Below are 14244 nucleotides of genomic sequence, written 5' to 3'. Positions count from 1 at the left end.
TTCTTGACCAACAAAGGGGTTAAGGATAGGTTGGTGAATTCAATCCATGTGGCTGTTACCAGGAAATTGGAAAGAAACAATATACATTTCTCCACAGTGAGACATGTTCATTAATTTCTACTCTACCAGGGATGCACTTTGCTAGAATGTCCAAGATTTTCTTTTTGTCCTCTGGCTTCTCCTCTACGAAAAGTGCAATTCTTAATATTCTCTAGTCTTAACTATGACTGGATCTACCCCACCACATAATTCAGTTCAAAGCAGATAATCTGGATTCAGAAACTGGATTATATGGCAGTGGAGATAGGGCCTAAATTACTGAAGGACATTTTGCCTGGATATTAGGTGAATCATCTTGATAGCAAGAGAAGTTTAACAATGGGACAGTAACTTTCAGGGCTGGTGGGCCATCCTTAAGTTAAGGTCTTACAAGTAGAAGCTCTGAGGGAAGGGGATTTCTTTCCAGAAAGCCCAAGCCTCTTTTCCTTTTATTGAGGGACCAGACACACCAAACTCAGATAAAGTAAATTTTATAAATGTATTCTAGTTTCCTCCCCATTTGACTCTACAACTTAAGAGTGCCAGCTGTAACGTCACCATCAAACAGTTAGACAAGGAAAACCAAACTCTACATGTCAGAGTCTCTGGAACATGTTCACAAAATAGTTTTAATAGTATAGAGAGAAGGCATGAACAGGAACAATTACTACAGGGCCAGTTATGTACTAAAAATTAGACTAAACTCCATTTTTATGTTTATATGAGTAAGAAAACACAGAGGAAAAGACTTCTCTGCAAAATTTCCATCATGAATGGCCTTTGTTCTGGTGGCAATTAAAAGCTGATTTTCAGATTTACGGTTTTGCTCTACTTCTTAGCCATTCAAGATACTTTAGTTTTGGATTTACTACACTGAGTATGGAGCTCAGTTAATTCAGGGGTGGGCAAAAAGTAGGTTCTGTATACTTCCAAGGCTGTTTTTGAGACACCCAAGGGCCCTCAACAAAGTATAGAGCGCACTTGCCACATTTCTCCCCTCCATCTCTCTTGAACCATTTTAAGCCAAGGAAATGCCATTTAAAATACTGAAATAAGGAAAGGCGACTTAAGAAGGTGTGGAAACATCTTTGGGTTATTTTAAACCTTTCTTTAAAATTGTTATAAAATCAGGGACAAGAAGCCACAACAGGAGGACTTGACAGCTGCCTATTTTCTGCCACTTGACCACTGTCTGGCTAAATGTTCTATCAGCCGTCCTCCAACTCTGATTCTTCAAGCAATAGCTCAAAACATTAGATCTAAACTGATCTCAATATAACTGATATAAATAAATCCAACTTGTATACACAATGATATTTTGATTGTTTCCTATATGTATTTTTCTACCTAAAGGGAATCCTTTTGCTGCCAGCATTAAATAAAACATTGAAAGATAAACTGCTTTTGGATAAATTTAGTTTTTAATCTTGCAAAGTCTTTTTCATGCAATCTCAGTAACAGGTTTGGAAAACAGAACCCCCAAGTGCTCAGGGTTTCTACAATTGCAGTTAGTAGATGTGATCAGTACTTTTATGAAGCAGCAAGAATACATTTCGGGGAATCATTAAAATTCTATTTTCCCTCACTCTTCTCTGCGATTAGCATCCTGGGAAATGTTGATGCATTACAGCTATGATTAATCTTTTTACTTAGTTGGGCATTAGACCCTTTCTGTAAATTTCAAAACTCTAGAATTTTCTTCATTCTGGAAAGAACATAAAACTGGAGGAGTAGTTAGTAACTACAGAGATGCTAAGATCAGAATAGGAAACCATGAATTCAGATCAAAAACAGAGCCAACATGGACCAGAACTACAAATAATCAAGGTAAAGACTTTTTAAAAAGCAAGAAATCAGAAGACCACATATTGACTCTTAGGCGCAAAAGTTGGGTTTACGTTTGCAATGGACTAGGTTGGAAACAAAAGCATTTTTTGCAAAGAGTTGACTGAAATAAGGAAGGAATTTAGTTTACAAATGATAGTGGCAAGAAACACAAGCCATAAAGTTGGAGTGAGCCCTAAACTGAAAAGCAAGAGGATTTAACTCTGGTAGAAAGTTTATGAGAAATATTTGGTACCCATAATAACAGCTTTTATCCCATTTAAGCAATTGTTTAAAATACTGTGAGTTCATTAACAACATTTGTAATGATCATGTTTGTGGAGAATGCACAAAAAAGTATAGACTTAATACAAAAGAGACAAAACTTCAGTTCCTGAGTATACTAAAGCTATCACATATTAGAAGAATTAGGAAAGGCAAACTGATCATGTTATAATTCTGATATATAGGAAGTGAATAAATCCTATACAATTTTAAGCAAACTACCCTTTTTTCCGCTTTAACAGTCTCTAGACCAAAGCACTTGCTTGTATATGTTAATCCATTTGGTGGGAAAAAACAAGGAGAAAGGATTTATGAAGAAAAAGTAGCTCCCCTCTTTAGTCTGGCTTCCATCACCACTGATGTCATAGGTGAGTTGTGTGAAATGATTCACTTCTTACATTTCTTTATAACAAACTGCATTTAATGTAGCTTTATGTTGTGTGTGCTTCAGGAGGAATTGCCTTGAAGTAAAATTAATAATTTGTGTATCAAAATGTTTGTGGAAGTGATGTCCAGATGTACGTATATATTGAACTTTTAAAGACTGAATAAAGATGGAGAATAAGACCACTGAAATCAAGGAAGTCCCTTGAGCTTCAGTGGGTCTGTTTTATGGATGCGTAAACCTACTATGTTCCTTTTCATTGAAGAATTCATTGGCTCATTCTGTCTCTCAGTGTAGGTAGGCATGAATGCCAAAATCCAGCATGAAATTGAGCATAAATGTACTAGATGGTGGCCCATACATTTAAATTTAGAAGAGAGGCAGATATTATCCTCAGGATCAGACACTTGTAGCCAATTCTTATTACTATCAACTTTTGGGAAGGAACCTGCGCCCATCTACGCTAGCATTCACAACACATGACAGAGCAAAGATGAGGAACATAGAGGCCTCATGCACCTTCAGATAGCCATAACTATTGATGTCAAAAGTTGAGAGGTTAAAGGAGTTATAATCCAATGACAACTGGAGGGCCACACATTTTCTATCCCTGTAATATAAACATGGGTTTTGACTATGATTTCCCATTCAGTCTGCATGGGAACTTGTAAGATGAAGCCACACTGCTTGCAAATTTGTTCCTCCTTCCCAGTAAAACCTATAAATTGCTTCTTAAACCTTTTAAAGCAAGTCAGTTAATGGAGATTCTTCACAGACACTTTATGTTACATGTGTTGATTCTAAATATGAGAATAGGATCCACTAAACAGTAACTGGGGAGCCAGTAAAGTGGAAGGGTTTGGGTGTTGGGCTAAGACTATAAAGATTAGGGTTTAAATTTTCACTTTATCATGAAACTCCACCGGGGGCCCATCCACACACTATACAAAATCCCAGAATACTTCTAAAGTATCTACACAAACACAAGATGGTCTGTGTACAAAGAAAATATAATGTCCAAATAGCATATAGTATTATTAAAGTTCCCCGTACAAAGCTCAATTCGGTATTACCAGACAAAATGAAAAGGAGCAACAGCTCTAACACAAAAGTTATCTAAGTCTGATATTGATTACAATGTATATAGACTTCAGGGATACATAATCAGTGAAAATATCTTCCAAACAAAGTAACCAGACGGTTGATCATGTTGCTGTATACAGAATGAAGAAAATAATGATGGAGCACCGCTCTCAAGAAAGTCCAAATAAAGTCCCAAGTAAAGTCTACAGGGTTTCCCAGGTATTTTTGTACCCTGTTTCGGGGAAAAAATCCCCTTCTTCAGTTCATTGTTGCTGATTATACCAACTCCTGAAGAATGGGATCCCCCCCCCCCCGAAATAAAGTACAAAAATACCCAGGAACCCCTTGTAGACTTTACTTGGGACTTTATTTGGCCCATCCACACAGCCATATAACCCAGAATATCAAGGCAGAAAATCCCACAATATCTGCTTTGAACTGGGTTATCTGAGTCCACACTGACATATATTCTAGTTCAAAGCAGATAATGTGAAATTTTATTCAGCTGTGTGGAAAGGGCCTGGGTGACTGTAGACAAATCATGCTTTTTTCAGACTAATCTCTCAGTTGTGTGTCCAATGACCTTAAAACATTATACAGCACCACTTGAGTAGTTCTACTTGTTTGAATGTGGACCTAAACTAATGCTCATGTAATGCAAAACATTACTTAAAGAAAAGCATTGCTGATCAGTGTTTCAGTCTTTCTTTCTCTCATGCAAGTCCTATTGTCTTTTCACTGTGCTGAGAAACATTCCTAAAAGATTAAAAAACTGAAGAGCTTCCAGCAAGTTATGTTTATGCACAGGGGAGATTGCTTTTAGAAAGCAGCTGCGAAAATTCCAAGCATTTTTCGGTTCTTCTTATATTTGGCGTTTGGATACTTTCCAAGTCAATTGTGCAGTCTCTATCGAAGTGTTGTTGTAGTTTTCCTTTGGAGAAGTAAATGGATTATCATTTAGTAACTAGTGTTGTTTCTGTTCAATTGTTCGGTACTTTGAAAGTAGTTGTTATACTCTACAAACTTCATTTTTTTGTGGCTGCCACAAACTTTGTTGAATTGGTTGAGACTTGATGAGATATTCATTGAAAAACTATAGCAAAATGTGCTGCAGGATGTCTTACAAAAATAAAGTTTTTGCAGTTTAATAAACTTTTTCCATGTTTTTATGATAAAACCATTGGAAATGACATTTATAACCCAGGAACAAAATTTGTGGTATATAGTGAAATTGGAATTATAATTCCCACCATCCTTTAATCTGTGTTGCACTGGGAGAGAGTCTTATAGGCTGAAGCATCTCTAGGGCCAAAGCTTTCCCACTGCTCATTAAAGCCAAAATTGTAATACCATCTCCCACCCCACAATTCTAGCAATGTATTTTTCCATAGGAGGTGAGTATAATTCTGTGTTTCTCATTACATGGATGAACTATTTCTACATTGAATAAGGTGATGACATCTTGCATAAGACTATGATCTGATCTGATTCAACATGAGCCTTTGGTTTTTCAGACTGATGTCAACTCACAATAATTACCTATTTACTTAGTGTGCTTTTTGCCTTGAGCACCTACATCTTGTGAAGAAAGGCAAAAAAGAATTGAAAGAGTGATAACAAGGGAAAATCTGATAGTTATTTTAGTGTTTTGGCTGATTGAATATTCTGTCTTCATTTTCTTTTCCTCCCTCATAGTTACTGAACATGCCAATCATGCTAAGGAAGATTTATTTGAAGTCAATCTATATAAATATGATGGGTAAGTTTTCATCTCTTTCTTGAATTCATCTCTTTCAGGGAGAACACAAAGACTGCAAGTGCTCTGTTTTTTCTTATATAAAAGAGGGTGTTCCCCTCCAAAAAGGTAGTTCATTTATGTCATGGACCGCACAAGTAGACTACTACAGTCGGTCCTCAACATTTGCTGAGGTTGAAATGCGGAACCCCCATAAAAGTAAAAAAACTTAAATAAAGAAATTGAATTTTTACCCAAGAGACCATCTCTCTAGGAATCTCTTGGTCTTTCAGCATGATTCTGTGATTGACTTCTGCTGAAAGCTGGGTATAGAATCGCACTGGAGGAGATTCTAGACCATTGGTTCTCAACCTGTGGGTCCCCAGGTGTTTTGGCCTACAACTCCCAGAAACCCCAGCCAATTTACTAGCTGTTAGGATTTCTGAGAGTTGAAGGCCAAAAACATCTGGGGACCTACAGGCTGAGAACCACTGATCTGGACCTTTCTACAGAGGTGTTCTTTCTGGAAATCTCCAGATCCTCCAGCATGGCTGGATGAAGTTGACTATAGAGTCACACTAGAGAACCTAAATATTTCTAGAGAAAACATTTTAATCCAATCCATGAATAATCAAATCTGCAAAAGTCAGAACCACAGAAGCAAGAAGACTAGTGGGCTAGCATTAGCAAGAGTTCCACACATCTGCCTGACTCTCTAACTGCCTGATTTCTCCCATCCTCCCTCCTATCTTAAGTCGATGAAAGCCATTCACAGGTCATAGCGGTCATATAGTGAGATTCGTCAACACCACAGCATACATCTCAGCCACCTTGTTAAGCCCCTCATGTCTGACATTTGCTGCTGTAAAACTACATTGCTGAAAATCAATTGCAGCACCACCATCAAGTAAGAGAAACATTCTGGCACCTTTCTACATCATTGAGAGCTGCTTCAATTGTGTTAGGTTTTGATGGCTCTTTCGGCAAAATCTGTGGCTGCCACTGATTCATCATTCAAGCACCAAAAGTGCTAAGCTATTGACTGGAGTCTCGGGCTAGAAGTTCACTGCCCTATTTTCCAGGATCTGATGCCTGATTATCTGATTTGATCTGAATTACATGAGTCTACACTGCCATATAATCCAATTGAAAGCAGATCATCTGGATTTTATGTGGCAGTGTAGATTCAACCTCAGACTTATCCAAAGGAATCTCAGGATGAAATCCACACTGTCACAAAATTCACCTTGACGTAGTTAAATTTACTTGGCCTAATTTATTTCACAGGATAGTTGCAAGAAAATGGGAATGATGTGAACTTTAAAAAAAAATGGAAGCAGGCTGGGCTAGAAATGTAACAAATGGACAAGCGAGGAAAATGGAAACAACCAAGATGAAAGCCAGGATTATGGCCTGGACATTAGAGTTGAGGATGGTACTTAACATTGAGACTTCTGCCAAAAGTGGGCACAGCTAGATTAAATGAAAGGTTTATTTCTGCCGGTTTGTGAAGAGATGTTTAAATGTGTCCTGCCTTGCTGTCCGATTGTTTGGTAGATTTTTGAGAAACAGCGATAGCTTGATTATTGCTTAATAATAATAACAGTAACACAAAATAATATACACTTCTCTCAGCTAATAAAGTAAAATTGTACAATGTCTGTCAATTGCTTACTGTTAGGAAACATTTGCATGTTTATAGTCCTCAGTAGTATACTTTCAGTAAATGTACTGATTTGTAAATGTTCTTTGAAAGGAGAAATATATATACCTTGCACAAATTGACATTTAGACTAATATTCCGATTCAAGTGTGTTGATACTGTTTATAACTTCTTGGAGCTTTGAAAAGTTGCTGGTATGACAGTTTATAGAATCCTGAGCTACCATCCTCAATTCTTGGAGTTGTGGTCACAACATCAACTTTTCTAAACTACAGAACTACATGTTAATCACCTGAACTGAGCCTTATGTATAGCAAAGCTCACCTGTCATTCGAATGAGAAAGCAAATCATCTCCCAAAGCCCAAAGATCTTATTCCACACTCTAAATCAGTGGTTCCCAACTTTTGGTCCTCCAAGTGTTTTGGATTTCAACTCTGTGAATCCACAGCCATCTTGGCCAACCGTAAGACAATCTGGGAGATGAAGTCCAAAACACCTGAGAGACCAAAAGTTTGGAACCGCTGAGCTAAACCCACACCTGTTATTTCATGTACTTCTGCAGGCCTGTTCATGCAGAAATGAATTAAACTCCGAGTTACTCTGCTCATGTAAGGGTTTCCATTCTAATAGTGACAGTTCTTTGGCCATTAATCCTTCTCTAATTACTACAACAGTGAGTCAAATAGTATTGAGATTCCAATTACCTTTAGTATAAAGATGGTTACAGGAAGGGACAGGTATTTTGTATCGTTCTGGAGGTACAGAATAGATGTTGTACTTGCTGTTGACAGATTGGCTGGTGGTTCCAAGCAGCATTTGGGAAAAGGCTTTCAGTTTATCTCCTTCAGACAGCCTGACCTCAGACTAGAAGATAAGACTGTGAATGCAGAGCTGAGGGATTTCTCCAACTGAATGCAGCTTATAGCAATACACTATTTCTTAGATTCTATTCCCCCCATATAAAAATATCTGAGTATGGGTTGCATCTTAGAATCACTCATTTATTTATTTATTTGCCCTATTTATACCTTGCCTTTCTCTACCCTGAAGGGGACTCAAGGTGGCTTACATGTGTCAATTTTTCAATGCCTTAACACATATAACATTAAGCTTAAAATAGATTGAATTAAAATTAATACATACAGTAGAGTCTCACTTATCCAACATAAACAGGCCGGCAGAACGTTGGATAAATGAATATGTTGGATAATAAGGAGGGATTAAGGAAAAGCCTATTAAACATCAAATTAGGTTATGATTTTACAAATTAAGCACCAAAACATCATGTTTAACAACAAATTTGACAGAAAAAGTAGTTCAATACGCAGTAATGCTACGTAGTAATTACTGTATTTATGAATTTAGTACCAAAACATCACAATGTATTGAAAACATTGACTCCAAAAACATTGACTACTAAAATGCAGACTGCGTTGGATAATCCAGAACATTGGATAAGTGAATTTTGGATAAGTGAGACTCTACTGTATTAATATTTAAAAACATTACATTCAATATTAAAATCACACCATCCAGAAATTGTAGTCTGAGGCCATTACATAGTCAAAGTACATGTTCCGAATCCATTCTTGCACTATCTATTCTCCAAAAGCCTGATCCCAGAGCCAGGTTTTTACTTTCCTTCTGAAGGCTAGGAGGGAGGGGTCTGATCTAATGTCGCTAGGGAGGGAGATTCACAGCTGGGAGGCCACCACTGAGAAGGCCCTGTCCCTTGTGCCCGCCAGTCATGCTTGCAAAGCAGGCAGGACCGAGAACAGGGCCCCCCAGATGATCTTAATCTTCAAGGTGATTCAAAGAGGGAGATATGTTTGGACAGATAAGCTGGGCCGGAACTGTTTAGAGCTTTATAGGCTAAAGCCAGCACTTTGAATTGTGCTTGGAAGCAGACTAGCAGCCAGCGGAGCTGACACACATGCTTTTCTTATATAAAAATAAAGATTTTTTTTCTTTTTGTAGTACTGAAATTAGTATACAGCTTACCATTGATGACATCTTAGAATCAAAGAAAGACATTATTCCAAAAGTTATATTTTTGTGATATGTTTCCTGGAATCCCCTAAAGAGCATGGTATTGGCTATACTGGATGTGAAATTCTGGTAACTGTTATTGCAAAAAGGAATTTCCCCAAACATTGGCTATATTATTATCACTGCTTCTCAAGGCAATATACTTTGCCCAGTTATCGAACTTCTGAATTCAGCAGTCTCTAGCAGAAAAGCAGACCAGTTTCTGTTTGAAGAAGAGCAAGTGTGCTCAGCTTTCAAATGAATCCAAGTAAAACTGTCAGCTCAGCATTCCTTTAAAGGTTTCAGAAATGATAACTTCTCCATTGTAGAAGGATTTTCTTTTTACTGATGATAAATTTCCTCTCTTTCCCACTTGTCCCCTAGTATCTCTTTAATGAAAGTGATATCTCTTTAATAACAACAGTCCCAAAGGGACTTTATCCTGTGAAAGGCATTTCTCGTGATTTCTGCTTTCAATGAGCAGTTTTAGGATCCCCTCTGAATTGAATGATAAGACCTAACACAACTTTCTTGTGCTCGTCCCTTAGTAATTGATCACCGCCGAGCTCAAACATCGGCTAGAGAGATATATTAAAAATGTCTTTCTTTTTCTCCATTGTGTTGTGTTCCCAGTACATGATATTTATTTATTTGCCAGTTGTGCATAGTAAATCATGTATATACATATGCAAAACCAGGCTTTTATGAAGAACACTAAGAATGGGAATAGCCATACTATACAATTATTACACTAGCCAACACACCTTTTGGTACATCAAATATTAGGCCTTTTTCTGTATATATTTGACCTGCTGATTCCAGAAGTGGCACCAGTTTTCCCCTATCAGATCTATTTTTTTGAGATACAGAACATACACCATCTACCAGTCTTCATGTTCTCATCCATAGAAAATCATAATAACCATATCTAAGAAACTAGAGCTGATGTGGTCTATCCAATGATGATTTCTGAATCAGTGCCCCAAATGACCCCAGGAACAAGCCTAAAAACCAAGAAACCAAGAAATTTGTTTTGTCTGTGTAGTGATTTGATACCACATAGGGCTCTGTGCCTTGGAATCCTAGGTTTTTGTAGTTCTCTTAGGCCCCTTTTACACTGCTATATAATATAGATTATCAAAGCAGATAATCCACATTATCTGCTTTGAACTGGATTATGTGAGTCTACATTGCCATATAATCCAATTCAAAGCAGATCATCTGGATTTTGTATGACAGTGTAGAAGGGGCCTTTGTGTCTTGGTCTCCATAGAAGTTTCCATCAGCTATCTGAATTTGGAGGCATATTTTCCTGGTCATTCAAAACTGCAACTATTTGGTTAAAATCTCCCATTAAAAGAGAAAGTACTGCACATTGCACAGTGGGTGTTTGCCTTGTCTTCCTCAGTTTGTTTCACCTGATGCTTGCGATGCTTCTCACATAAGAACCATTGAAGCTAGACATAATAATTTAAAACTGCAACAAGAACTGCCATTCCCCCCGTTTAATTTTCTGAAATAATATTTTGAATTATATTTCCAAGATACGTTATCTGTGTTAAACCAATCTGAGAAAGTTGATAGAGCAATGTAAAGCAAAGACTTAATCAAATTAATAATGTCTTTTACACATTGGAGCTTTTGACACATTCATTTATTTACTGTCAACGTGAGTTTTAATTTATGTGTTTTTCTGGCAGTGTTGTTTGTGTTGGTGGGGATGGGATGTTCAGTGAAGTGATGCATGGTGTGATTGGAAGAACGCAGAAGGATTGTGGCATCGATCAAAATAATCCCAAAGCATCATTAGCTCAATGCAATATCAGGATTGGCATAATCCCTGCTGGTAAGAATTGCAGCACAACGAATGTCATTTATCTATTGTTGTTGTTATTGTTTCATCTTAATCAACTTTAAGCTAAAATGAACCTCTTGAAAAAGTACCAACCATATTTATACAGGAACCACAACCAATATTAAAACAACTGGCATAGAATCCCAATACTGATATCATTAAAGATGCATATGTGAAAATAGTAGCTTTCCAGACATTTTGAACTGCATTTTCTATACCATTAGCTCTGTTGGCTAGGATTGATGGGAGCTGTTGTCCAAAAGTTCTCTGTTTTGTACTTTTGTGAAAATTGAACATCATATTTTTCATGCTTTGTTAGCATCTGTGATACACATTTCCCGGAACTATCCATTCTGTCTATATGCCTTTTAGTGATACCTTTTTAAAAATTCTGTTTATAGTTAGGGAATGTAAACTTTTGCATAAAGTAAATGCAGTTTTTAGAAATGAAGCATCATTTGGACTTCTCTAAAGAAAGAACTTTGGTTGTTGATGTGATATTTTACACTGTTTTGCTACTTCTTCATCCCTGTAGTACGAACCCTTGACTCATTTAGGCATTTTCCCTTTCAACTGGAAAAAAAATCCTTCAAAAGGACCCGTCTAAATTTTATTTCCTCAAGTTGCAATCCTTTTGTGAAAACTGCTTACTGGAAAACATACTTAAGACATATACAGTAGAGTCTCACTTATCCAACATAAACGGGCTGGCAGAATGTTGGATAAGCAAATATGTTGGATAATAAGGAGAGATTAAGAAAAAGCCTATTAAACATCAAAATAGGTTATGATTTTACAAATTAAGCACCAAAACATCATGTTATACAACAAATTTGACAGAAAAAGTAGTTGATTACACATTAATGCTATGTAGTAATTACTGTATTTACGAATTTAGCACCAAAATATCACAATGCATTGAAAACATTGACTACAAAAATGCGTTGGATAATCCAGAACGTTGGATAAGTGAGACTCTACTGTACTGTTATTTAAACCTAGTTGGGATTTCAAAGGTCCTCCACACAACTTACTAAAACAATTTAATTTATGATAAGACCAATGAAAACAAACACATTAAAACACACAATGGCATGGAAGAACAGTCTAAAAGCAATTGGGAGCAAGAAAAACAAACACAAGCCAATAATTTACAGAAGATTAAATCCACTCATTACAAGTTTCAAAACATAAGGGAATGATAGTGCTATCCCTCCTCCCTTCCCCCAAGAGGTGTAACAAAGTAATATTTTTCTTACCTGCTGAATAAGGGGCTCTTGGAGTTGTAATACAAGCAAAGTACTTTTTACAGAGAACCAGAAGCTGATTTCTTCAGGAAGAAGCTTCTGTTTTCCCTTCTTACAATAAAGAGAAAGGGGGGATGCATCAATATATAAATGGCACAACACTCGACCCCAACAATCGGATGCACATACATTCATTTTCATGCATATATCTACATTTGGCACACACCAGACATACTTATGTAGTTGCAGTCATGTACATTTTGGTTTCATGTGCCCTGCATCAGAGTGGTGACTGATGGCTCCCATATAAATAAGGCAGAGAGTCTCTAGGTTTTACTCCTAGCTTTGCAGGGCTCTCCAACCTAACCTTGTGTCTTCAGCTCCTTGGAGAGCTCCTTTAAAGAATCCAAAATCCAGAATACATTTGCTCCCCCAATGATAGGGGTGTTACTAGCAGTTGGATTGGTGTGCCATTTGTTGCATAAAACACACTGGGAAGCTGCAGGCTGTCAAATGTAGATACAGGGAAGGAAATGCACTGTGTAGTCCAAAAAAACAGCTTGTTCAAAATGCTGAAAACATTGTTATTCAGTTCCCTGCCGTGAATTATTGCTTTTATTAGAGACTAATGGCCTTTTTGGTGGGCTGTAATGCTGTACCAGTGACATGTCCCATCAGGGCTCAAAGCATCAGCTTAACTCTACTTTACCGTTAATTAACTTGCAGAGGATTCAGTGGTGTGCTGTGTAAAGAGTGGCCCAAGTGGTTCAATCTACACTCCTCATTTAGCTGCACTCATCCCTCCAGTCTGCCAAGCAAATCAAAATTTTGCTTAAACACACACTAAGCCTAATTCTTTTGTTCTGCTCTTGGCAAATAGCAGCAGCTTGACAAAAGGATTTTCACTGCAGTCTCTATAACAATGGATCAATCTCTCTCTACACCTCTCTAGAAACATTGAACTGACCCTTCTGCCTTTGTTATCAAATGGACTAGAGGAAAGCAAACACCACTTCTTCTTCCTGTCATGCTGCATCAGATGGTTAGAGAAAGAGTAGGGAAAGTGTGTGTCTTTCTTGCTGGATTGAAAACAACTATCTATGTTAGTCTCTGTCAAACTTATTATCATGCCCTGAACAATTTCAACATATTACTTTGAAGACCCTGAGAGAAAGCTATCTTGGTCTGCAGCAAAGACAAAGTCTTGTAACAACTTACCAGCTAAAATATGTAATTTGTGGATTAACCCTTTTAAGGGCCCTCCCAGACAGGCCCTATATGCCAGGATCTGATTCCAGGTTTTCTGTTTATCCCAGATTATCTGGCAGTGCAGATTCATAATCCAGTTAAAAGCAGAAAACCAGGGATATAACTCCTGTCTGGAAGGGCCCTAAGACTGAGTCTACTACACCAGATACAAAGGCAGCAAAGAAGGAATTCCTGTGTTTTGTGCCCAATGCATTGCAGTTTTAAGTGATATTATGAATCATAATTGTTTCATGAGCAACTTTCAACATTAACCAAGTACTGTACATATATTTCTGCCAGTTGGGGACAATGCTCCATTCATCAGAATAGAACTCCACCATGGATCCTTGTCTGAAGGAAAGGAAAGGAGAAAGAAAGAAATAATTTTTAAAAAGCTTAATGTCAAAATAAATGTCAGTTCATAAGGCGCTATGGGACTCCTTGTTTTTGAATGCCCCAAATTTGGCAATGCTATATGAAATGTGCACATACACATAATAAATAATAATAATAATAAAACTTTATACCCTGCCACCATCTCCCCGCGGGGACTCGGGGCAAGGCCCGAACAATACATTTGAGCAAAAAAAGAAAAAAGAAAACACAGCATAAATACAATTCACAATATACAAAAGATAAAACAGTAATACAATAAAAACAAGAGTTTACAACAATTAATAATATCAATCAACCAGGTACAGTTCTGTCGTCTGCATAGATGGAAGAACTGCAGCAGCTAAATAGGAATAACGTAAGTTAAATACATAAGTGATGAGAACCTAATAAAATCCAGGATAAAATTAAAATGCCATCTGAGGCTGATCATCCAGTGACTGTCTCACATACAGTAG

The 14244-nt window shown here is 37.3% G+C and overlaps 1 protein-coding gene across 1 annotated transcript in view; it reads left to right on the top strand.

Moving 5' to 3' along the window:
- The window catches only part of cerk (ceramide kinase), a 52793-nt gene that overhangs the window by 20251 nt on the left and 18298 nt on the right, over window positions 1-14244 (top strand). The window contains exons 4-6 of the mRNA XM_003221340.4: window positions 2391-2516; window positions 5312-5375; window positions 10744-10889. Coding sequence (XP_003221388.2) covers window positions 2391-2516; window positions 5312-5375; window positions 10744-10889 — 336 coding nt within the window. The remainder of the gene's footprint in view (window positions 1-2390; window positions 2517-5311; window positions 5376-10743; window positions 10890-14244) is intronic.

The sequence above is a fragment of the Anolis carolinensis genome, chromosome 5 (genome assembly GCF_035594765.1).
Source record: "Anolis carolinensis isolate JA03-04 chromosome 5, rAnoCar3.1.pri, whole genome shotgun sequence".
Taxonomy (NCBI): domain Eukaryota; kingdom Metazoa; phylum Chordata; class Lepidosauria; order Squamata; family Dactyloidae; genus Anolis; species Anolis carolinensis.
Note: the sequence above shows the minus strand (reverse complement) of the source record. Positions and strands in the feature narration are given on the sequence as shown.